At 57.8% G+C, this 25,762-nt stretch overlaps 1 protein-coding gene across 1 annotated transcript in view; it reads right to left on the minus strand.

Moving 5' to 3' along the window:
• Nucleotides 1–25,762, minus strand: part of SRCIN1 (SRC kinase signaling inhibitor 1) — a 68,807-nt gene that overhangs the window by 37,278 nt on the left and 5,767 nt on the right. Inside the window, exons 2-5 of the mRNA XM_061140758.1 lie at nucleotides 20,311–20,419; nucleotides 19,501–19,533; nucleotides 7,352–7,653; nucleotides 4,150–4,248 (exon numbers count right to left, since the gene is read on the minus strand). Of these exons, the coding sequence (XP_060996741.1) occupies nucleotides 4,150–4,248; nucleotides 7,352–7,653; nucleotides 19,501–19,533; nucleotides 20,311–20,419 (543 nt within the window). The remainder of the gene's footprint in view (nucleotides 1–4,149; nucleotides 4,249–7,351; nucleotides 7,654–19,500; nucleotides 19,534–20,310; nucleotides 20,420–25,762) is intronic.

Raw genomic sequence — 25,762 nt, forward strand, 5'->3', positions numbered from 1 at the left:
GGCCCAGGGGAGAGGCCTGGGTGGCACCAGGGCCACAGGACGGGCCAGCCAAGCCCCACTAGCGGGCAGAGGGAAGAGTAGCTGTCTTTGTGTTGGTGAACTTGGAGTGAGGCTGGGACCGGAGTCCCGGGACTCAGGGCGCTGGCTGGTAGGGCACGCAGAATGCTGCCCCTCCGTCCCTCCTGGAAAGTGGGAAGGATGGTCCTCTCAGGGTGTCCTCACTAGGGTGAGACAGTCTCCTGGCAACTCAGTGTCCTTGGAGGGGAAAACCGTAGTAGGGAGGGGGCCTTGGGGATGTCGTGCATCCCTGTCTGTCTCTTTCCAGGGTATTAACCCCCTGGGACAGCCTTGGGTGACTGAGAGGAGCAGAGGCTCCTCCTGTTTTCGAAGGCAGGACTCTCCTCGTGCAGTCGCCAGCACCCTTTCTTCCTCACCCTCTTCCTGATGTCAGCTCCTCCCGCCCTGCCCCACACGGTGCCTGGTGTTAGAAGCCCTCTCAACAAATATTTGGCCACAAATCATTGCCAAGAACTCTGGACCAGCCATGGGCAGGGGGGTGGGGTGGTGTATCTCTGCATGCTCTTCCCTGGCACCACTCTCCATCTCCTGGCACCCTGCACTGCTCAGCCTTCTAGGTCTTTTCCCTGGGAATTGCCCAGCACCAGAAACCCCTGGAAGGAGGACAGGGGGCAGGAAGGGCCAAGAGAGATCTGGCTCCCCTACCCAAGGGTAAAGCTGTCTCCCTCCCCCAGACTCAGAAAGGGGGTGTCTCACCTTTCCAGAGGACAGTGAGACTGTAGAAAAAAGGAAGGATTGCACAGGAAAGCCACTTGAGGGTCATCACATGTAGGGAAGAGTCTTAGGGGAGCAGGGGCAAAATGAGAGGGTTCTAAGAGGATAATATGGAAGTCAACCATCCATTCTGTAGGGACCAGGCTTTCAGTAATATGGGCAAGGAGATTCCTGGAGACCCAAGGAAGCAGTGCCAGTGGGTCCTCAAACTCCCAGGTGAGAAGAGGAACCAACTTCTTCCCTCCGGGGGGTTAGGAGTTAACATCCTGCCTCCTCCACCCTAGGCACCCTTGGTGGGGGGGGGGGGGGGTTCTTCCCTCCCCCTGCAGCTGGTCCTTTCTCCCCAACTCCTTCCCTGGGAGGGCGGGGCCCTGTCCCCTGGGAGCTTCAGCCCCGCCAGCTGAGGTCTTTCCCCTCCCCTGGGCAGACGTCCCCTGCAGGCTAGGTGAGTGCATGACCCCTCCCTGACCTCCAGCCCCAACGACCGCGCAGCCTCGGGAGAGGGAGGGCACCCTATGGGTCGGACCCTAGCTCCAGTCCCCTGGCTCCGCGTGCACCGGCGCACACACCCACCTCTAACTCCAGTGAACACGCGTCCACGTAAACACTCGCCCCCCACCCCGCCCCAGGCTGGGGCTTCTTAACGCCCCCCCCCACCCCCCGCCAGGGCTCCAGCCTCTCACCGCGACGCACGTGCCTGACTCCCCTGCGAACACGGCCGCCTCGTACCCCTTCCCCAAGCAGAGTGTGGGTGGGGGGCGGGGGTGGTGGTGCTGCGGGACCGGCGCTGAACCGGAGGCGAGGGCGCACCCCGGAAAGGTCATGACTTTCTGAGGCTGGGGGAGGGGGCGCCAGCCGCACGTCGGGGTAGGGGCCGGTCCCCTGCGGAAAGCTGCGAACGCGATGGGGGAGGGGAGGGGGCGTTTCTCAGGGATCGGGAACCTCAGCGGCCTGCGCGCCCCCAGCCCCAGACCGCCCCTCCGAGCCGGGTGGGAGGGCCTCCCGTCTCCGCGCCCCCGCCCCGCGGAACCCGAGGCGGCGACCCCGGCCCCCGCAGCCGCTCCCCCTTACCTGCGGCCACAGGTGTATGCGCGGGGGGCCCCCAGCCCCAGGTCGCGCGTCGGGCAGGGGGAGGGAGGGCGGCCCCCTACTCCCACCCACCCGGGCTCTCCCCTCCCCCGGCCGCCTCCGCAGCCGCCGCCGCCGGTGCCCTTTGCTGCAATGCGAGAGCCGCCGCCGCCGAGCCGGCCCGGGCCCCGGTCGCCCCGGTAACCGCGACTCCACCTGGCGCGGCACGGCGCGCCGCCGAGCACATCCTCTCCCCGGCCCCCTCCCCGGCGCGGCCCCGCCGGCGCAGCCCCGCCGAGGAACGGCGGAGGCTGGTGGCTGCGTCGCCGCGGTCACCCGATACGCCGGCCCGCCGCCCGGGACTCGGGTTGCAGCAGGAGAGAGGGAGGTTAGACAGCTTAGTGGAAGCGGGGGAGGGGCTGCGACTTGGAGTCTGGCCTTCGGTCCCCTCCCAGGGTCTTCTTCAGGCCTCCACCCCTAACGATCTGGCCTAGGGTGGCGGGGAGGAGAGTGGCCGGTCTCCGGACCCGCCACCCTCTGAGCTTACAGCCTCTCCCCACCAGGGTCTCTGCGGTGCACCGTGAGCCTTCTAGCTCTCCAGTGATTCAATTCCGAGCCAAGCCTGGGCGACCTAGGATGCCTAAATGTCCTCGGTGACATCTGATCCTGCTAGACTGTGTGACTCTGGCATTTGCTGAACGTCTCTGGTCCTGCACTTCACAAAAAGGGGCCTCAGACACAGTCATCCGGAAAGAGAAGTTCAATAAGGACTAGGTATAAAGTGATGACAAGATCCTGTGCACGGCCACTGTTCTCTGTACTTCAAAGCCCTGGGGGTGAAGACCCCATCAAGCTCTCCCCTTCCCTCCAACAGAGTAGATTCCAGATGTGGACAGGCCTGGGGCCCCATAACCTGGGACACCAAGTTCACCAAATCCAGCCTCACTTCCCTCCACCACTCCAACTCAAGACATTCCATCTGCTCCATTTGGGGCTCACACCTCATCCCCATTCCTGTCCCAGTCTGACCTCTATCGCACATGTGACCACTCTAGATGAGTCCATTCCACTTGCTGTCTAGCCTCGGGGGCAGACACATCTCTGGTCCCTAAGTTCGGTCAAAACTGGGCCAAGACCCGGGAAGCAGTGGGCTGGGTGCCCTGTGAGTGATGCCAAGCACGCCAATCTCATGCTAGACTTGAGTTATACACAGCTAAGAGTCCCTGCTCTGGAGCCATTTCCTAGGCTGTCACGTTTTTCCTTCTCCTCATTCTCGTTGAAAAACTCAACACTTCCTGCCCTTCTCCAGGGGAAGGAAGCAGGATGCACAAGGGAGAGAAATGGTTCCCTCTTAGATTCTCTGCCACAGTGCCTCCTCTGCCATCCTCAAGTCAAGGCCTCCTCAGGGCTGCCCCTGGCCTGTTGCAACTCTGACTCTCTGGTCCCTCCTCCCCTCTGGGGCTTCAGATGCCTGTTTTTCTCCCACGGAAATGTCTAGGCCTGAGCTGGGAGGCCGAGCCCTTAAGATACTGTCTCTGGGTGTCCCTGTCCATCTTCCCATCAGGGAAACTGAGGCATGATGAAGAATCAGGCAATCAGTTCAGAACAAGTGGCTAGATGCCAAGGTTGTCTTCAAATTTTGAAATTAAGCATCGGACGTAGCGAGAGGGGTGACAGAAAGACATCATGAAGGACTTCCTGCTGATGAGACATCAGGGAAAGGCTGGGTCTGCTCAGAGATGGAGGGCGGGTGGGGATAGAGAAATGAGATGGTCTGCAGTGGGTGTGGGAATTGGGCACGAGAGATTCCTGAAAACCAGTGGGGGAGGGTAGGAGAGACATACTCCAGTTTAAAAGAGGGAAGAATTAAAAAAAAAACTTTTTTTTTTTAATTTGAGGAAATACCCCTCAAAAAAATTCCTTCCCCAGAGCCAAGCTTTGGCACAGGTTTGGGGAGGTAATTGGAGAAGGAAATGGCAACCCGCTCCAGTATTCTTGCCTGGAAAATTCCACGGACAGAGGAGCCTGGTGGGCTACAGTCCATGGGGTCGCAAAGAATCAGACACGACTGAGTGACTAACACTTTCCCTTTCCCTCTGGGGCGGGAACGGTAGGAATTAGACTATCGGGGGAGAGTACAGGGCATAGGAGTCTTCTGAAAATGCCGGCTCCATATAAGAGCAAGGAGTGCAAAATTAAAATCCTGGATCTCCCCTTTCCCAAAAAATATCCTCCCCAAAGCCCAAGTCTGCCATGGGTTTGGGGGGTGGGAGGAGGCGGGTGACTCACCTGGGCCGGCTGGCCAGCCCCGGAGGGGGCGGAGTCGCCGTGGAGGTGGGAGCAGAGGGAGCTGAGAAGGCACACGGGGTCCACGGTCCAGCCGCCAACCTGTGTGTGCGAAGCGGGGGACACCCCATTAGGGGGAGCGGGCAGGAGCCGCTGGGGCACTGGGACAGGGCGGGGCGGGGAGTTCCGGGGGCCAATTTGGCGCTGAGCTCACACTGCAGAGGGACCCTGCAACACTGGCTAGTCCCTTACCAAGTCTACGCCTCTAACTAGGGCCCTCCAGCTGTTTCCGGGTCTTTCTCTCCAGAAAGTCCCCGGTTGGAGGCTCTCTGAGCCCAGGGCAAAGCCTTCCCCAACAGATACTCCTGAAGTCCTGTTCGTCAATTCTTCACTGCCTCTCTGGACATTCTGCAAGGGAGCTGCCCCTCACCTCTCCCCTCTTCCAGCTCTTCACTCCCTCCTGGCTGAAGCTGTCACCTCCTACCCCACAGACGTGGGAAGGAGGGGGCCTCACCCCAGCGTACCCCTGCCCTACAGCACCACCTTCCTCCCCCCCATCTCAGGGAGGCCGCTTTCTTCTCCCACACCACACCTGAGACTGGAAACCCATCCCTTCCTGGTTCCTCCAGGCCCTCTTCCCCCTCAGCATCCTCAAAGTCGTCCGTCTCTCATTCGGTCACCCCACAAACATGTACTGAGCCCCAGCTAGGCTTAGGCACTGAGCACTAGATGTAAGTGAAACGTCTGTAGATCCTACCCACTTACACGCATGGCAGGGAATGAAAGAGTGAAGGAATAAAGGAATGAATTTGTGAGTGGCTGTGCTTTGATTCATCTACTAAGTATTTACTGAGCGCCTGCTCTGTGCCAGTGAACGTGTCAAACACATAGGAGGCCCTCAAACATGCCCACATCCTCTCTCCCAGGCCTGCTGCCCCTTGAGGCTGCCATCCAGTCTGTCTTCATGTTTTTTTTCTGGCCAGACCTCCCCAGACAGGTCTGCAGCCCAGGAGTCCTGTTCCCTCGCCACCTCCAACCCCTGACACTGGCCGTTACATCATCATAGCTCAAGAAAGGAGTTCTCTATACCCTGTGGATCCACAGATCCTGGCTGATCCCAAGGGCTGTTTCCAGACTTCAGAAGTGCAGGGGGCCCTCCTGCTGGGCCTTCCTCCCCTTCCTTGGGGATATAGGACATTCCTGGTCCCTCCCCTCTTCCAATCCATCCTGAGCCCTCTCTCTTCTCAGACTCCATTCTGCCTTGGTGACTACACTTATCCCAAGTCCCACTTCCATTTCTGCCCACCTCATGCTCAACCCCCTTTCTAGAGTCTTGAGTTGTATATTCAGTGCCTAAACAGACATCCCGGTGAAACACTCCTATGCCCCCTCTAACTCATCTCCCCTCTTCCAGTCCCTCACCCTCTCAAATATTTCCCTCCCAACCATTTTATTTCCCCCTAAGCACCACCACCATCTCCCTATCACCCAGGTTTTTCTGTCTTTGCCTTCTGGATCCAGACAGCAAACAAGCCTTGCTCATCTTCCTTCCACCCCACCCCCACCCCATCCCTTTCCCTTCATCCTTCCTAACACACTCTCTTCCTGCTTTCCTGCCCCTGCCTCCAGACACTCCCCCTGCCCCCTCCTATTCACCATCTAAAAACAACCATGGCCCTCCTAGTCTCCACCATCTGGCCCCCACACCTCCCACGGCCTCCCACCCTGAGCTTTCTGCATCAGCCTGTTGGACCTCTATGCCAGTCCCCAAAGCAACTCAGATCTATACTCACCTCCCATCTTCCTACCTCCTAAAACTGTTCTCCTCCTCCGTGACCATTCAGACCCTTTTCATCCTTCTAAGCTTAGTTTAAGTACCTCTTCCTCCATGAAGCCTTCCCTGATCAGGGCTGTCCACCTGATCTCCCTTCCTCCAAACCCTCTTCCGACTGACTGTGCTCCTTATACTTAAGTTTCACCCCATCTAGATCACAAAGGGCCTTGCCCTCTCCTCCTAAGTCAGAGCAGCAGAAGGAATCCACTGAGAGGGACCCCTGAAAGGGAAGGCCTGATCGCCTTCATCTGCAACTCTCCCTTATCCCAGTTGGAACTCTGCTCCCAGGAGCGCTCTAGAGATGGGAAAAGGTAAAGGTTGGACAGAACTGGAGGTGGTATGAGAGGCAGATAAGGTACAAGATATGCTCCAATGTATCTTTGTTCCCTGCAGTGAAGATGGAGGTGGGCACAGACTTCCCCCTACCCAGCCACACCCAGCAGTACTTGGAAAGGGGGACAGAGCCAGACACCTGTGGGAGCAGGGACTGACACCCCAAGGCTTGACTGAAAGGATGCTGGCGTGCTGATAGGAACAACTCTCCTCCCCTCCACTCTTTTTCCCAGAGTAGATAATGCCTGAGTCTCAACAGCCAACATGCAGCAGCTGTCAAGGCCCCGCACCAATGTGGGACTGTCCAGTCCCAAGAAAGAACTTCCTTGCAGACAAGAAGGCCTTACTCGGATGCAGAGATGCATCCAGGAACCAAGGATCTGGGAGAGCTTTACAAAGGAACCATCGCACCTCATTTAGAAGGAGACGAGTCCTGGACCAGGGGAGCTGGAGTCCCGACTCCCCTCTAAGGCTTACTGATGACAGGAGAGGAACAAGACAGAGTGGGGAGTCCTCTAGTTCAAACTCACCCAGCAAGTCTTGGGGGAAGGAACAGGTGAAGAATGGGGGAGGAGGGAAAGGCGCCAGGAATTCTGGGCTCTTTCGGGGCACAGCAGACCCAGCCTTCTGAAGCTCCCAAGGCCTGACCTTCCCTTAGGGGCCATATCACAGAGGTGCCCACCCCAAGGTACTCCAGCACCGGATGGACTCTCAGACCCAGAACAGTCAGCCCTGGAGGCGATCCCTTCTTCCTTCCCACCACTCTCTTGAGCTCCTAGACAGCCTTCCTTCTCAGCCCACCAGCCCCAGTTGGAGGCTGGGCTTTCTCTGCCCAGTCCCATGCTCCAAATTCCAAGACTGCCAGCAGAGGTCTGGGCGCTGAGCCCCCACCCCCTTCCTCCCCAGGCTCCCCAGAGCCAACCGGCTGACTTCCGCATCCCCCCCTCTGCTCCAGAGGCGTCTCAGAATCAGGATGAGCCTGGCGTCAGGGGCGCACAAGGCAGACCCCCTCCCCAGCCCGCGGCCGGCCCCACTCACCTGCTCCCGCATCCTGTCTTGCTGACCCCGCAGGGCTAGGGCATGCTGCGGGTACTTGCTCTTCAGGTGGTCCATGAAGGCATCGCGCTTGCGGTCGGCATCCGCCTTCTGGAGCCCGCTGAGCGCCTCCAGGCTCTGGGCGGCGATCACCGTGTGCCGCCGCTCGGACGTGTGCACCAGCCCCACGTTGGAGAAGCGCCGGCCCCCGCTGCCCCCGCCGCCCCCGCCCCCCAGGGTCCGGTACTCCCGCGGGTACTCGGCATCGTCTGCAGACAGCATGGGGGGGCTGCTCCGCTCCGGATCTGCGAGGGGGAGAGGGGGTTCGGCGGGGTCACGGTGCGTGCTCGGCCTGGGACTGCCCATCCCCCACTGGGGTCACTGCGAGGAGGGGCTGACCTAAGGAGGGCGGCAAGAGGCCCCTGGGGGTGAGGCAGGGACTGCCCAACAGGCACTAGGAACAGAAGAGGCAGAACGGGGGCAAGCAAGAAGGCTGGGGGGCAAAGGCAGTGTCCAGCTTTCTGCTCTTCTGCAGGGTTTGGAGGATAATGATGGGGTTAGGTGCTGGCCTTAGGAGCCAAGAAGGGGCTGGGAGTAGGGGTCCTGGGCACCTCTCCAGCTGCACATCCCCTTCCTCCTTCCTTAAGCTGGGGTGAACAGGGGAGGGAAGCGGAGTTCCTTTTAGATGCTTTCTGCAAACTGTGGAAAGGAACCTGCACTGTCTTTCTTTCAAGAGCATTCTCTTGGGAGTGGGGTGGAGGCTAACCTCCTCCCTCAGACTAGCATGTCTAGGACACATTTGTCTTTAGGCTGGGGGTCGGCTTGGAAAAGGGCCAGGACTAGGAAACAATGCGGGGGTGGGGAGTGAGGGCAAAAATCACACTTCCAAGAAGATGCAGGTCCAGGGTCTGGGGCTTGGGACCCCCTTTTCCCTCCCCATTCCCAAGACAGACAGACAGACAGACAGGAGAGGCTGGGCACATAGAAGACAGTGAGAGATGGATTGGGGACAAACTCAAAGAAAGCAGACAGAACAGCTCAAGCTTTCCCCGCTGGGACCCTCCCCAACCCCTCCCTTCCTTCAGTCTCCCTCCCAACACACACAAGTTCAAGACCTATAAGGGACGCACAGGGGACAAAGGACAGTACAGAAGCGAAAAAAAGAGAAGGCCGGGGGTTGAGGTCTCCATGCAGAACTCTGAAGCCCGTCCCCACTTGCCCACCAGCCCTGAGCCCTCCCCTGGCCTCCCCAGGCCCAGTTCTGCGGTCTCCCATCCTCCAGCCTCCATGCTGACCTTCCCATAGCCCAGCAGGGATGGCGGTTCCAAGGTGTCACCCACACCAGGGATGGGAGGAACTACTGGGGCTTACTTGAGCCATATTCCTGGTCATAACACGAATTTGCCCTCCCTCATTTCCAGAAATCATCCACTTAGCAGACAAACACGGTTTTCCCGGCATAACCCCAGCCTCACAATTCACTAGTCTCAAAGGTGAAACCCTAAGGGTGCCTTGGTTTGAAAGCATCCAGCACTGTAGCAGACACAGGCAGCCCAATGCAGGGGCCGATGGGGGCAAAGGGGGGGGGGTGCTGAGGATTCTGGCACCCGGCCAGGTTCCCTCCAGTGCAACCTCTCTTGGCCCCCTCCCTCCACACATCCACTGTGTGTGGATGTTCCTCAGGCCCCTCCGTCCACCACAGGAGGCAAGAGGACATTCAGCCACGTTCCAGGGAAAGCCACCCTTTGCCCAACACACACATACACTCCTCCCTGGATGTGGCCGAGGCGTGTAGATCTCCGGGACAGACACCCAGTTGACCCAGCTCCTCCCACCAAAACCAAGGGAAGAATGGCTCCCAGAGACCCAGCGCGCTGAAGTTTCCAAGGGTCTGACTGATCAGTTATCATGGCTTTCAAACCTCGCTGCACCGCTGTGGGGGTATTACTGTAATCCCATTTCAGAGATGGGACTGTTGAGGTCAGTGAAGTGCAGTGACATGCCCAAAGCTGCAGTAGGTGGTAGAGGCCAGACTTGACTCCGATATTTACTAGATTCACCTCACCCCTTCTCACCATGCCTTCTGACCAGACGACAACTGTTTGCTGCTGGAACAATGATACCATTGGCACTCCTTGTTTATCTGCTCTCTCCCCACCCTGGTGCTTGGTCTGGGGTCCCTCCCTCCTCCAGATATCTGTCCCTTGGTTGTGCTCCCCAAAGTGAGGTCCAGACACTCAAGAGATGACTATGGGAGGAATGCTGCTTCAGAGATTAATAGTTCTATTTTTATTTTAAAGGATTAAAAAAAAAAAAAAAAACACAAGAAGGCCCAAGTCCTGAATTCATGGGTATCATTCCTTGGGATGGCAGTGAGCTAAGGTTTCCTTTTAAGTGAATGCATTAAATTCAAAGTGAGTTAACGAAGAACAAATTGAGTTTGCATTAATACAGTATGAAGGTTCGCGAGAAAATTCCTGAAGCTGGCACCTGGCTGAGGCTGGGAGCCCCAGGGCCATCTTGATGGGGACCCAGCCCTTGCTCTTGAGGCGCTAGTGGCAACCCATGGTGGCCAGTGAATATGGCTGGAAAGAAGTGACCTGAAAATCATCCAGAAGAAGGAGGGCTGGGATGGGGGGTTGGTACTCTGGGTGCTGGAAAAATAGCCCCAACCAGAGTCAGGGGATTGCCTCCCATGACCCTTAAACTCTGTCTTCCACTCACCCTCACCACCAACAGGATTGCTACCTCATGGGACACCGCTGAGCTGGAAGAGACCCTCCATGGCGGAGCGCCCTGGATACTTACTTTGTTATTTTCCTTTGCCCAGTGTGGGGTGGATTCTGCCTATAGCCTCACTGCTGGAAGCCCAGCTTTCAAGCCCAGCTTGAGCCCTGCCTGAGCCAGAGGGCGCCCCCCACCCGCCTGTGCCAGCCAGCCAGGCTCGCCGTGCCACCTAGGGCTCTGGATACCTAGGTGCACTGGAAAGGTCAGTTCTCATCTGCCCTCCTGCCCTTCCACGTCCCTGGACTCAGAAGAGCTCCTCATGCCCACCTGCACCCTCTGTGCCAGCTCCTGGGGAGCTGTGCCAGTGTCCTTCCCTGGCTCCTGGGGGCAGGGTCTCAGTGCACACGGGTGGGGCAGGCAGCATGCCAGCCTGAGAGAAGCAGGGACGGTGGGGAGGTCCAGGGTCACCCAGGCTCTCCCAGGTCAATTAAAGAGGCCGAGGTGGGGCTGGCAGGTACGGGTCCGGGCTGTCAGAGCAGGCAGCAGGGAGGCTGAGGCTCCAGACAGTGAACGTGTGCCCACAGCCTTATTGATGACTACAGCCCTGTAAACCTCACAGGAGTGGATGGCACTGGGGATAGGGAGGAGGCCGCTGAGCAGGCCCAGAGACAGCGGAGCAAGGACCAACTCCTCCCTGCCTCCTCCACGACAGGGCTCAGCCTCAGGTGCCCGGACACTGGCAGGTGCGTGCAGGGTCATGGGTGAGGCAGGACCTGGATTCTGGGGTTGGCAGGGGAGAGGAAGAAGTAGGGGAGACAATGGGCTGTCTCTGAGGGGAGGTGGGGCTTTGATTTGAAATCTTTAGACTCTTCTGAAAACTAAGAACCTTCGAGATCCTTGGCTTAACAAAGAAACTCAGGGAAAGAGGTGAGGTAGCTGCCTGACCCAGGAGTCCTAGCTCCCTGCTCTGTGCAGAGTTCTCTCCTCTCTGTGGGGCCCCAGTAGACTGAGACAACTGGCCTGGGATTCTTGGTTGGGGCGCCATCCTGTTGCCTGGGGATAAAGAGGCCCTTGGGGGCTCAGAGGGCTCAGGCAAGAATTTATCTGAGCCAGCCCCGGGGCGCCCGAGGTCAGAACACTGGGAGAACAAAAGCCCAGACCAGAGACCTCCTGGATTTAGAGTCAGCTCTTCCTCTGAGGGGTCCTAGGTTAGCCATTCTTTTAGTTCTCCATTCTAAAAGCCTCTTCTCTCTCAGAGCCTGAGGGTACTAATCTGTAAAATGGGGACAACATCTCTAAATCCCCCTCTTGGACAGTGGGTGAGAAGCTGGCAAGATGATGATGAGAAAGCACATTGTTTTGAATTAAAGACATTCCTGGCATGTGGGCTGTTGGAGACAGCAGGACAGCCTTCCTATTGCCCCAGACCTGCTTCAGTCACCACCAAGGCCTCAAGTGGCCCTGACCCTCCCCAGACAGAGCAGCCTGGTGAAAAGCCAAGATCGATTCCAATCTAGCAAGCAGTGGCTCTGGGTAGCAGTGGCCCTGAGCAGATCGATGCTTCTGTTCACCGGCAGAGGCTGCTGAGGGATCTATCTGGCAGGGGTCTTGTGGGTGGGGGGACCTGGGGAGGCAGATGGGACAGGGAGGCCTGAAGGTGGTAAGCAGACTGGATTCTACTGGGGCAGGGTGAGAGACAGGGGATGCAGAGGAAAAGTGGGAGACCCTGGATGGGGAAGCAGAACTGGGGTACACTGCTGGAAGGGGCCTTGGGACAGACAGCCCCTGAGGCATGGGGGTTGGGGGAGTCAGAGAGGTAAGCTGGAGGTCTTGCCATCTCTCCAAGAATCCTGTGTGCAAGGCCAGCTATAATTTTTGAGTCAGAGATTCAAGCTACAGGAGAGATGCCCAGGACTAGTGGAATCCAGCTCAGAATGAGGGGAAAGGGAAAGTGGGGAAGTGGGGGGGGGGGGGTGCTGTCGCCTTCCTCAGCTCTGCCTTCCCCACCTGAGCGATGGCGAAGTGAACCTGCCTGGACGCTGGAATGACCAGGGAGCAGTGGGCGCCCCCCAGTGGCCAGCTGAGGATAAAGGTGCAGGTGCTTGGGAAGAGAGCGACATTGTTATTTGCTCCACCAATTCCAAATTCCACGTTTATTTATGAGCCCAATTTATTTTTATCCTCACTGCATTCTTTCACATGAGATCACTGTAACTCATGATGAGAATTAAGATCCCAAGGTTTCAGTGACACTGTCTCATAAGCCATCCAGCCCCTCCCCTCCTTTACCCCAGATGTCACCATCGCTCTGTCCTCTGGCTGCCACTGGGCAACATTTACACATGACATCATCTTCAGAAGAGGAGGGTGTGGAGAAGGGGAGGGGGGAGGGAGAGGGAAGAAGAAAGAGGAAGGGGAGGAAACAGAGGGAAGAACAAAGCCACGAGCCACAGAAAAGAGAAGGGTCTCACTGGGGCCCCTGCTGGGAGGACCAGAGTTCAGGTCTCTGGGTCCCTCTCCCCAGAGATCAGGAGGGCTGGACAAGGCCCCTCCCATGGGGACCTGAGGTCTCACAGGTGTGACCCCAACCGTGGCCTGGGCACCAGCTCAGGGAGTCCAGAGGGCCTGGGGCTAGATCCCAGTGAGGTCAGCAGGCAGGTGGGGAAGTGGGGGGTGTGCGTGGAGATTGCCAGAAAGGTGGAGGGCCTGGCTCAGACCCCAAAATGCCCTGTCCGCGTACACACACACACTTGAATACATGCAGCACAAGTCCCACCATCTTCAGCCAAAGCAAGAGGAGCCCAAGTCACCCAGGAGGAGCCCTGAGGCGACTGCCACCATCGATTGTGCCTGACAATTTCTTCCTGCTGGGCGGCTGGCTGCGCAGTCAGGAACCGCACTGTGCTGGGAGGTCAGAGGCCAGAGGACAAAGGTCAAGCTTGGCAGCGGCTTCAAGAGCCTGGATGAGGTGAAGGGATCATCCCTTCCCACCCCTCCCTCGGTGAAGAGGCTGACCCCTCAGTCTCCAGGCGCCCCTGGCTCTAGCTCCCTGTGTGCCCACAGCCCTCACTCAGCTGTCTGTCTGTGGGTCCTTGGAGCAGAAGCCCATCTGTGTCTGTTTTCTAAAACCATCTTTTCCGCCCCATACCACAGCAACCAAAGTCATTTTCCGGGCAATTGCCTTTCTGTAAACATTCCTGTGTAATATCCCCCCAAATTGCTAATGCCCAGCACCCTGTTGAGTCTCCCTGTCCCTCCAACCAGAGCCTCGGAGGTGGGGGCGGGCAGAGGGAGGAACAGGCATCAGGGGGAGAGGATTAAGGATGGGGCTTCATGTCCAGCTCCTGGCATGAACCCCCACACCTTCCCCCGCTGTGTTCCCCCATCCCCCACCAACCCAGCCCCACTCCCCTGAAGGCCAGGCCTTCTCAGGGTACTCTGCCTGGGCCAGGAGGGATGACAAAGAAGAAGGGGGGAGGCGATCCCGTGGCAAGGAGGCCTGGGAGGAAAGGGAGAGGACTTGAAAGCATGCGGGCGATGGTCAGACAATAAAGGTGACTCCCTGGAACCTGGGAGCACAGGGGCAAGGCCAGGCAAGCTGTCACCACTGGGCCCCCAGGGAAGGCATTTCCCTTGTTCCTGAGGTGTTGGGAAGGAAGGCATAGACGTGGGAAGAGGCCAGGTGGAGACCATCCCCACGATGGACCAGTTCCCCAAGGCAGGGCAGTGCTGGGGGATGGGTGCAAGGCGAGAGGGTATCAGAGGGAGAATGGTCCTTGGCTGGTGACACAGATGCCCCCTCGCCACCCCCCAGCACTAATCTACAGAGCCACCGTGGAGAAGGGCCTGGGTTGGGTCGATTCTGCTGGCACTACAGCAGGGAAACCGAGAACGGGGGAGGCTGAGTGAGTTAACTGTGCGGACTCCCTTCCCTGGCTGGGGGGAGAGGAGGAAGAGGACTGTGACCCCCCTGGACTCTTCTAACCCCTTGCTCAGGGAACCCTGCTCCCCACCCCAGCCCCCAGCCCCAGGGAAGCTGGACATCTAGACTCTAGTAGGGGGAGTGGGGTGGGGACAACAGAGTTCGCCCGGGAGGGAGCCGGGAGGCAGGGGAGGGTGTAGGGCACTGCCAGTCACAGCTTCATGCAGGCAGAAAAACACAAACCAATTTGCACAGATTTAAAACCCACCGAAGGCCACTTAGTTGGTAAACGAGTCGGAATCTAATTAAAGGACCTGTCAGGCCTCAGGGAGGGAGAGCTCACCTGCCTGGGTTCTGGAGCTTTCCCCAGGGAGAGGGCATCTGAGAGAGGGAGGGTGTCGGGCTCCCTGGGGGTGGGGTGGGCACTGCCCCAGCCAGAGGGTCCCTCCCCCACCTCTTCCCTCCCACCATTCCACAGGCTGACTCTGTCCTGTGACTCTGTCCACTTGCTCAGGCCGGGAGTGCCGCAGGGCAGGGCTTCTTCCCTCCAACTGGGCACCTCTCAGGGCAGGGCCCATGCCTCCTCTCTCAGACTAGAGCCTTTGTGTTCCCCCCTTAGGCTGGGGACACCCCAGAGCAGGGCCCCTGTCTCCCCCATCAGACTAGGGGCTCGCCTAGGACAGAGCCTTGTCTCCCCTTAGACTGGCCAGGACCTGGGCCTCCTCTTTTGGTGCACTAGATAGGGCCCCCATTTACCTCTTTGTATTAGAAGCTCCTTCAGGGCAAGCACCCCTTAGACTGGGGCCTCCTTGAAGGCAGAGGTACCCCCTCCCCCGCCCAGACTGGGTGGTCTTGCAGGACAGAATTAGGTGGGGTGAAGAGACTCATAGGCCACCTCAGGAGTGGGGTGGGGCCTGGGGACAGTCAAAGATGCCAGGCTTGGCCTCAGTGCCCTGGCTCTGCATGGCTGTGGAGTCCTTGTCCCCTTTGACCTGCTGCCCTCTCTCCGTGACTCCCCACAACCATAGGACAGCCCTCTTCCTGGCGAGGTGACGGCTCTTCTCTCTTAGCAAAGCAGAGTGATGTCTCGAGACTGTTCAGCTAAGCCCTGCCTGCGTCTGCTTTCACTCCAGCCAAATGCCTCTCACGGGGAAGGAAACCGAGGCCCAGAGAGTGAACCTGAGTCACACAGGAGCTGGAAGCAGAGCCAGGAATGGAACCTGAGCATCCTGGCCCCCAGGGACAAGGACATTCCCACCCCTCTCTGACACTTCCCAGAAAGCAATTGCCAGGGGATCCCTTCTCCAGGCCCCAGACCCCAGGAGGGCAAGACTAACAAGCTCCTTAGGAGAAATCAGCAGTGAGGAGGAAAACGCCATGGCACCCCGGGCCCCAGAGGGAGAAGGGCCATGGGTCACAGTCCAGCCACCCCCTCAGGTGCCCATCCCGGCCCAGCAGCTGCTCACTGCACAGAAACCAGGGTCCCCAGGTGGCACCTGAATCATACTCCTCAGACAAGACCCCACTCCTGGCGAAAGAACTGACAAGCCAGCCTCCTGCTCAGAATTTCAGATATGCAAACCTCCCCCCAAGCAGGTGAAGCTATGGCATGACCAAAAATCACTCAACTTGGAGGGGAGAAAGAGCTCTGTTCAAACCCAGCTCTGCCACTGTCTGACGTGTAACCTTGAGAATGCTAGCAGCCTCTTGGAGCCTCAGTCATTTCATTTGTTTTTGTTTTTTTGAAAAACTATTAACACTCAGACGGGTGTGCAGGTTGTACACTGCACAAAGGCACCGGCCAGGGGCGTGGGTGGGAGACAGTCCCTTCCTGACCTGCCCAATCCCTTGATTTCCTTTCACTCCACGGTCAGGCTTTTATCACAACCAGGATGGTAAGGGGTTGCATTTTAGCGACCGATGAAGATCTGGCTAATTTGTTTCCCCAGGAAGGGCGCGGGTGGGGATGCAGAGGGGAGCATGTCACCCCTAGTCTGAAGCCCTCGCTGGAGAAGCTGGGAACAGCCCTGGCATGTACCCACACAGCCCGCGCTAACAAGCTGACTCCTGCCTGGCGTCTCCACCACCATCACGCGCCCGGGGAAGGTGTCCTGTCAGCCCCACATCTCCTTGGAGAGGCAGCGGAGAGGAACACAGGCAGGGAGGAACGGAGGGAGGTGGGGGGAGGCGGGAAAGCAGAAGCCTGTGCTCCAGCTCTGCCACTGCTCCAGGGAGGCTGCCAGAGCACCTTCCATCCCCTGCGGGGGAGCTCGAGCCTTGGGGTGCTAAGGCCTCGCCAGCGGGTGTGGGCGAGGGGACCTTTACCAAACCCCTGAAGCTGCCTTGGGCTGAAAGCAAGCCCAGAGGGAGGCATCCTGTTCCCAAGAAGAGGGACCCCAATCTGTTGGAGGCGAGGGAGTGGAAGCCCCACCATGCACCCCAGCTCCCCACAGGGAAGTGTCATCAACACCCAGGCTTCCTCAAGGGTCTCACAACTGTTGGACAGGAGCCTCAGCCCAGCTGGATTCCTCCACATCCTTCTCTGAGACACCGCCCTTCATGGGGTCAGGTTCCCTCTGGGAGGCTTTTTCCAGCCCCACACCCCAGCACCCAGACAGCTCCCTCAGCCACCAGGATGATGGGGTCCTGGTGCCTGCAGTATTCCACCACAGGCCATGCTTCCACTTGTCAATGTCTATGCCCTGTGGCACAGGCCCACATGCCCAGCCCAGGCTCACGGACTCGTGCCCAGTCATGAGGGGCTCCCCTGCACCCACCACAGGCATCCACACACAGAAAGGCACACCTGGGCCCAGCTGGGACTGGGTCACCACAGAGCCGCCACCCTGACCCACCACTCTGCCATCTCTGATGCCACGTGGACAGGCAGGGAATGGTGCCCGCACATGCATCATGTACATTTACCATCCCCTGACAGATTCCGTGCACGTGGGAGCTCCCTCGAGTGTTAGTCTGAGGCACCTCCAGTTTGGAGTGAGAGATACTGGGGACCCCATCTGCCATCCTGAATCCAGCCACCCCTTCTCAGAGATGTGATTTCCGTGGCCCCTCTCCTGCTTTGCCAAGTTCAGGGTCTCTGAAAGTGTTTACATTTCGTCCTGACATAAAGGCCACTTCACTCTCACCAATGTTTACCCAGCCAGGCGATGCCAAGGACCGAGAGGCCGCTTCCAGACCTGGCACACCCAGCCCTGTCTCCCCCTACAGGTGCTCAGCCTCCTGCAAGGAGCTGGCGGGCCTTGGACCCACTTCCATCTGCTGCCAGAGGGTGAAGGACAGGGGTGCGAGTTTCAGCCCTCACCTCACAGGTCAATTACTCTACTGTCCCGCAAGAGAGTGAGCACAAACAGCAAATGTGCATCCCACTAGGTTCCCTCCCTAGGGATGCTGAGGTTAGTACTGGGAGAGACTCTGGAGGATGGAAGAGGTGGAGCCTGAGAAGGCAGAAGGAGACTCAGGGTTTCCTGCCTGACTGCTGGGTCCACCCTGAGCTGGAAGCCTACTTGGATTCCAGGGGCATCTTTCGGTTCTCCCTGGTGTCTAGCCTGAACTGTCCCACCAGAGCAGCATCTGGGAAGGTGGCGCATGAGCTGGAAGGCAGGGGAGAAATGCACAGTTTCTCCTTCCATCTGCAAAAGACTCCAAGACTCCAACCTCCCATCTCAGTTAAATCCACCCATCCGTGTGGAGTGATGAGATGTGAACTCAGCACCAGGCTTGCTGGGTGCTCTGGGGGAAACGGACCAACCGTGAAAGACAGCATTCCTTATACCCACCCTCCCACCAGGCATACACTCAGGACGGTTCCCAAGGGGCTCTGATAGCTGCTATTCAATCAGTTCTCAGACACACCTTGTGAGGTTGCTCTCTCCCATTTTACAGATGAGAAAGCAGAGACTCAGGAAGGGGTGACTTGCCCACAGCCAGAGCTGGTAAGTGGAGAAGCCCTGGTCTTGACTGTGGGGTTCTCAGCCGGGATCCCCCTTCCCTCCTCTATGCCCTGCTGATTCATCCCTGAGTTTTTGTCTCAGCCTCTGGGCCAGAGCTCCTTATATCCCCTCAGTCTGTCTAGCTTCCTAAGAAGGAGGACTCGAATAGCCCCCTCCCTAGTGAAGCACAGAGACCCTCAACACCATCCTTTCTGGGGAGACCGCACGCCAGAAGAGCAGGGACCCTTCCCCGGGGCAAGGCTGACAGAGGACGAGGGGCAGGGAGCAAGGCAGCCCCAGGGCCCCCGAAGTCCAGGATGGGAAGGGGGTCCCACCTTTCCACAGCCCTCCCCCGCATCTCAATTTGGTGGAGAACTGCCCCCCGCCAGCCCCTGCCGCAGGCTGTGCCAACACCGAACTGCAAGTCCTCCATATTTCAGGAATGCCATCCAGCCGGGACTTGGATACCTCCAGAAACAGAGAGCTCATTATGTCCAAGGTACCAGACACCTTGTGGGGCCCCTCCTTTCTTAAAGTGAGCCAGAGTCTGTGCCCACGGCCCTCAGAGGGACCCGGGGTAGGTCATGACTTCTCCCTTGGGGCCAGAATGAAGGCTCCTGAACCCAAATCTTCTCTCCCCAGCCCAACACCTCAAGTCCCTCCGTCTGTGGCCTGGCTTCAGCCCCGGGCTCCCCGCACTGCCCTCTGCTGGGTCAGCCGCATGCTGGAACCACTCCTGTTAGCTGGCGGCCTTCAGAACTGCTCCGATTGTCCAAACAAGGTCTGAGCAGCCCAGGTGAGCCCTCTGCATCTGCACTCACCAGCCCTCCTCCTGCCCCCAGCACATGTGTCAGGAGAAATCAATGCCAGGGCAGACACAGCCCTGCTCTGGGACCACGATGAACCTCCCTTATCCCCTGCTCCTAACTTTCGGGCTTCCCCTGACCTCGGGCCTCAGGGCCAACTTGACTCTTCCTGCCGGGGATGGATGATTCCTGGCAAGGTGAGTTCAACCTGCCGGCTCCTTCGAGGCACTTCCCTCTGCCTTCTGATGCCTGGCCTCACTAATGTGATTCTAGGAGTCTGCTCGGGGTCTTAGCCCCTTCCTAGCAACTATGGCCCTGTCAGCCCCAGCCAGGCATATCCCAGCTCCAAACACCAAAGCCTTTGCCCAGGAGTTTGAGTGGGCAGCGTGCTCTGCCCATAATTCTCTGGTTAGTGGCCTGAGGCCCTTGATACCCTGTCCAACAGCCAGGCTTTGCAGGGGTGTGTCCAGGCACTCTAAGGACTGGAAAACCACAGCCCACACGATAACATCTGAAGCATGTTAACCACACAGTGCTTCCTCCTTGTTAACCTACTTCCTCCTCACCAGACCCTGCCCTACTGCCAGAGGGCCCTGGATTGGAAGGAGAGGCTCCCTTACCCCCCGCTGCTTCCCAGCATTCTGCCCCGTATCTGCATGCCATGCTCGCACGGTGGCTAATTCTGGCATCTCATCAGACAGTAATTATGGGGGAATCAGCAGCACTGTCATCTCTGCAGCTCGGCACCTGTCACCACGCCACCATCCCCAGGCTGCTGGGCTGGGACCGGAAGCGGAGAGAGGAAGGGTTCACCGGGGTGAGGGGCATCACTCCCTCCTCGCCTCCGCAGTCCTCACTGCCTTCAACCCTACCTCCCCACAGGGGTGCAAAGCATGTCAACCAGGTGCCCACTCGCCACACCAGAGCTCCCTGTTAGCCAGGCCAGGTACGGAATGCACGTGCTCCGGGTCACATAGAGGTGCATCAAGGAAGGACACAGCACGCCAAGGTTCAAATAAAAAAATACCCCTTCCCGTAAGTGTGACATTTGAACAAGTTATTTTACTTCACTGGAGATCAATTTCTCTAATGGGGGAAATAGTGCCCACCTTGAGCAGAGGGGAAGAAATAAATATATAGAGTATCTAGCACAGTGGCTGACACACATATGATCATGTATTCACTCAAGAAACACTGCGTGCACACCTACTGTGCGCTGGGCAATATGAAGATGCCAAGGTAAGTGAATCGCAGTTTAGCAAAGACCACACTGGGTCTAGGCATGAGTCCAGGCCATGCTGGGGGGTAGGCATTTTGTTTGGCTGGTACTGTTTTATTTTGTTTCTTTGATTTTTAATGCCTTTAAGGAACATAAGCACGCTTCCCTATGGTCCTCATCCACTGCTTCACTCACTTCTGGCCCCTGAAAGCACTGGGTTTGCTGCCCCAGGAGCAAATGTGAACTCAGAGGGGCGACACCGAACTGCAAGTCCTCCCTATTCCAGGAACGCCACCCAGCTGGGACTTGGATACCTCCAGAAACAGAAAGCTCATTACCTTTAAGGCACCAGACATCTGTGGTGATCAGAGGGGCAAGCCTGGAGGTGGTCAGGGAGGGACACTTCAGGGAGGAGCAGAGGTGGGAGGTGACAAAGGGAGGGCCTTCCTGGAAGAGAAGGCGCAGGAGCAGAGGGTCACAGAGGGAAAGGCGGGACCCACAGGGCGCTGATGGAGACAGAGGCCTCTAGAGGGGTCCTTCCCAGTGCTGGATTTCCGGCTACAGCGCCTTCTGCTTCTCCAGAACGTTTCCCAGGCGGGTCCTGCTGGTGGAGCTATGATGTATGACCATGTCCCCTTGCCTCACGAGCAGCATCTGCTGCCCCAGCCTATCACTGGGTCTCTTCCCTGGCCCCACGGAGAGGAGCGCAGCCCACCCCCACCAGAGTGGAAAAGGACTCTGGCTAGAACCGAAAGGAGGTATGCACATGAGAATTCTCTAACCTCCAATCCACTTCTGACCCCTGACTTCAGGGTCAGGAAGCCCGAGACTCCCCCAGGGGTGGACCCAGGAATGCGGTAGGGGGAGGGAAGTGGATTCCCAGTGACTTGGATCACAGGGAACCGTGCTTGCGGGGGTGCAGAGAGTGAGGCAAAGGCACAGATCTCTACCTGCAGCATGAGGGACAGAGGCTAGACTTCAGGAAGACTTCCGGTGGAAGGCACAAGGGCAGCAGGGGGAGTAGGGCTGAAGTTACCATGGTGGGTCATCTGTGTGACCCTGGGCATGTCACTTAACCTCTCTGGTCTGTCACCACCTTTGTAAAATAGAGACTACAGCATCGAGCTCATGCAACAGCTATGAGGATGAAATGAGGGAGCACAAGTTCAGGGCTTGATCCAGCATATGGCTCATACAGTTTTCAGCAAATGTTCAGTAAATATTGGTCATCTGTACTTTTATTATTACCAGGAATACTTCCCCCCCCAAACTCAGTAATGACTAAATGAACCCCCCCATACCTTTCCAGCCCTGCACTCCCTTGCTCTCTCTGAGCCACGGAGGGAGCGTGGAGGTATCTTCTAACCAGAGTCAGCAGAGAGGAGCTGACTCCACAGGCCCACATCCAGGAAGGCCTCTGGCCCCGGATGATGCCTGCCCCACCACAAACAATCTAATAGCCCTTCACAGCACATTTTCAACCCCCCTCCCCACATGTTATTCCACTCTGGGTGGTAAAGCTGGACAGGGGTTGCTCTGGTTCTTTACAGATGTAGAAAGTAAGTTTTGGGAGGGACCGAACTCCCTGTTTCTGGGAGTATTCCGGAAGAGGGTAAGTGAAAAAAGAAGACATTCACTCTATCCTCTTTTCCTAGTTCCTGACCCTCAGCCTTGGCCCATCTGTTTGTGTGGAGAAGTGGCGAGGGGCGGGGGGTGGCTTGTGTGACCAGGACAGGGGCTGAGGGGAAAGGCAGCAATTTCAAGTCACTCCTGCCTTCTCCTGGCAGCAGCCACTGATAGGGGAGGGAAGGGAGCAGCGTCGTTGCTCTTTTAGGAAAACGGTAATTTTAATTAAAAGGCAGACAAACGAGCGCTCTGCAGATTGTCTCCGAGCAAAGTTATTAAAAAGCCATCAAGGCGGCAGCAGCCACAGTGGCAAGGAGGGCTGCCTGCCCCATCTGCCCACCCGGACTAGAGCCGAAGCATCCTTCAGAGAGTGGAGAAGGGCTGGGGGACATGGAGCCTGCAAACAGCCAAGACAAGGACTATGCAACCCCTCTTCAAGGTGAGACAGGGGCAGCACCCAGACAGTACCCGGCTGGAGCTGCCCCACCCCAGGGAGGGGCTGGGGGAGTCGCAGACAGGGAACCGCAATGGGGCAGCCTCTGCTGTGGGCCAGGCTCTGGTCCGGCTGCTGCTTTTCCTATATTCTTTTCAACCACCCTGCCATTTTATAAGCAAAGACATTGAGGCTCAGAGAGGGAAGAGTGGCTTTTCCAAGGCCAGCAGCTCGGACAAGGCTTAAGTGAGCATTTGAACCCAGATCAGGCTGATTCTCAAGTCCAGTGCTCTAGGCTGCTAGTCCCGGGCACAGAAGTGGGAGGTGGGCTCCCAGAGGCCCTCTGAAGTGGCCTCAGCTCTGGCCCAACAATGCTGCTCACAGTCCCCAGGTTGCATGGATTGGAACGTCCAGTCACTGCCTGCTTGGCGGGACCACACTATAAGAGGAGTGCCATTGGGATGCTCGACAGAGACCTGCAGTGAGGAGGAGCCGCCAGCAGGGGGAGCAGGGGCGGATGAGCATCAGTGGACAGAGGGTCACTGCCCTTCCGAGTCAGCTGGCCAGGCCACAGCCTCAGGCCCCACAGCCAGTGAACTCTGCCACCCCTTAACCTCTATCCCCACACCACTTAACCAACAGAAGAACCTTCACTGTCTTCGTCACTGTTGGCCTCTAAGCCTAGCCCAGTGCCTGGCACAGGGAAGGTGTTCAATAAGTCCATATTGAATGAAGGAATGCATGGATAAATGAATAAACCATTAAACAAATGAAATGAGATCACAGATTTACAAGCACCTATAAACTCAACAAAGCTGTGCTGAAGTCGACATGGTCCCATCTTCTCCCATCCCCCTCCACTGGCTGATGCTGGAACACGGGCTGTCCCCCATAAGAAAGGCCCCTTGCTCCTGACCCCTCTCCCCAGGTCTCCAGGTCCCTCGACAGAGGGTTGCCTCCTCCTCCCCCTGCCCAGCCCCCACTACACGGAGCTTTGCAGCCAGCACACACATATACATGCACACGTGTTTGCTCGCACATACTAACTCACATGCACACACGTGCACACACGGACACATTCTCTGCCAGGCAAGGTGCCCTCCCCACAGTCAAGTCTCTGCTGCCCTCTCCCCGAGCAAAGGCCTGGGCCCACCAGGGATAGCCCCCTCCCCCATTGCGCCAGGGAGCGGTGGGAGGCAGGATGGTAGGGAGAGACCCCCCTCCTGGCTTACCAACCTGGAGACTTTAAACAGAGGGAACAGAGTCCTGGAGCCTTCCCTCCCGCTGCACGCTGGAGCCCTGGGTGAGGGACAGGAAAGGAGGAAAGTGTGAATGAAGGCCAGAGCCGGAGGAGAGGAGCTGGAGAATGGATGGGGCGGGGGCAGGGCTCCCAAATCGGGATGGTCCCTGAGGGCTGGGGGGCAGGCAGGACAGAGATGGGGTGCTGGGTCAAGAGCCGGGGCTGAAGGGACAGAGACATTGGTGGGAGACAGACAGGAGGACAGACAGCAGGACAACACAAAAAAACATGGGGTTCCTCAGAGTGGGGTCCCCAGGACAGACAGCCAACAAGCCAGGCCTGGTTCTCCTCCCAGAAATGGGGACAGTCTCTTTACTGGGGGCCCACACAAGACCCCAGATGAGAGCACCTTGGAGGGCCCATCTGCCTCCCCCAGCCAAGGCCACCCCATTCGGGAAGGTTGGTGGGTTCAGAGTCTGAGGGCCTCCCTTCACTGCTCTGCTGAAACCCCCTCCCAGCCCAAGAGACTCCCATCGGCTCTACTCACCCCTTAACTTTGAGGAAGGCCCCCTCCTCTGTCTGCAACAGAGGAAGCAGGGGTACTTCATACCCGACAAGCACGCACGCATGCTCGCTGTGATGGGGACCGTGCCGGAAAATGGCACCCCTGCCCATACCGCCCATACCACCCAAGCCCTGTGCCCAGCTCCTGCTCCCATGCTCACCCAATCCTCAACCTGCCAGAGCAGGGCCCCTCTCAGCTGTCCATCCCGCTGCCTCCCTCTCACTCGCAGGAAGTCCTTCTAACTGTGCTGCCTCCCCCCAGGGCCACGCTGCCCGTCTTCTGCCTTTCATCCTGGGGTACGCAGCGCCATGACCTTCCTGCATGCGGGCACTGTGGCCTGGGCGTCCTCTTGGGCCCAGCTCTCACTGGGCTGGTTCAGACCCATCCACACCCACATCATGTCTGGCTGCAAGCATCCTCAGAGCCCCCTGCCAATCTCATGGTTCCAATTTTCCCACCGATTACCCAAGACGCAGGCACCCTGGGGAGAAGCAAATGTTGTACCCAGATGTTGGGACCTTGACTGGGTGAAGAAATCGAAAATGTTCACTAACATATCTAACCCCAGAGGGCTTCCTGGACAAGGCAGTGGGGTTAGGGGTGGGGCCCAGAAGGGGCAGCTGGACAGAGGGGCACAAGTTGGGGGCCTCAAGAGTCCGAGCTCCCTTCTCACCTCTGTCCTTAAGTGGCAGCTCCAGGGGCCCAGCCCCAAACAGGCTGAGAAGAGAATCTGGGTTTTAAGTAAGACTAAAGAGACTTTCCCTTCTTCCTGGGGGAACGGCCACCCATTATTCACTCTCAGTTGGACAGTAAGGAGGATGAGGACAAAGATTACTATTTACTGAAAGTTCACAATGTGCCAGGAACTACGCCTAAATTACCTCATTTAATCCTGGTACCCACCCTGTGAGGAAACCACTGTGATCAGCCCCAATTTACAGATGAGGAAACTGAACTTCAGAGAGGTGAAGTGACTTTCCCCAAGACACACAGTGAGTGTCAGGGCTGGAATGCCAGCCAGCCCAGATCTGTCCGAATCCAGAGCCTGAGCTCTTGACTCTAGATCTGAACTGCTTCCCATCCATCTTCCCCCAGGATTAGTCTGTCTCCCATTCAGGGCCATCTAGGAAGTTCTGTCTGAAGTCTAACTTCCTTCCATCCCAGGCTCCAGGATAAACTATCTTCCATGGACAGTAGGGGAAGAGAAGGCTTTGCTTCCGTCCCTTTCTGCCTCGTCCTAGGAGTGGGAGGCAGATAACTCTAACCTTCAGCTGCAGATGGACCAGGAATCAGGGGAAGGGGATGAGCTGTTGGGTTCAGAAGTGGGTTCAGGATCTCCCAAGCTTCATCATTAAACGACTTCTGGCTCTCCAGGAGCCCTTTTCTACTCTCCAGTCGCCATGATGGAAGAAGCTCCAGGAAGCCCCTCAAAGGTCTCTTCTCATTTTAACACCCAGAAGTCCTCCTGAGCACCCAGACTAGGGAGAGTCTAAAAAGTCAGGGGCAGCAAAGCGAGAGTCACTGTCAGTCCTAGCAGCCCTGGCTTTTCCCCAGAGTTCCAGTTTTCAACTCAGAAGGAGGCTGAGGCAAGAATGGGGACTCATCAGGCCAGCCTGACCACAGGGAGGGGCTGGGCTGGCATGGGGACAGCCCAGGAGAGAGGCAGAGAGGCCCGGATGTATCTGCAAGGGCTTCAATGAGCCGTGGCATGCCTTCCCAATGAACTGGGATCGTTAATTCTTCCCCAATGAGGCAGATGCCGGGCCTGGGGTGACACCACAGATGCCTGCTGTGTCTGCAATTATCAGTCACCCGGGGTGGAAGGAGAAGGCAGGACATACACCCCCTCTGCCTCCTAGGCTTTGCACAAACATCTCCAGGAAGGGCCACTACATGGGGGTCTCTGGCTCTGGGCTCCCCCACAGC

The sequence above is a fragment of the Dama dama genome, chromosome 5 (assembly GCF_033118175.1).
Source record: "Dama dama isolate Ldn47 chromosome 5, ASM3311817v1, whole genome shotgun sequence".
Lineage (NCBI taxonomy): Eukaryota > Metazoa > Chordata > Mammalia > Artiodactyla > Cervidae > Dama > Dama dama.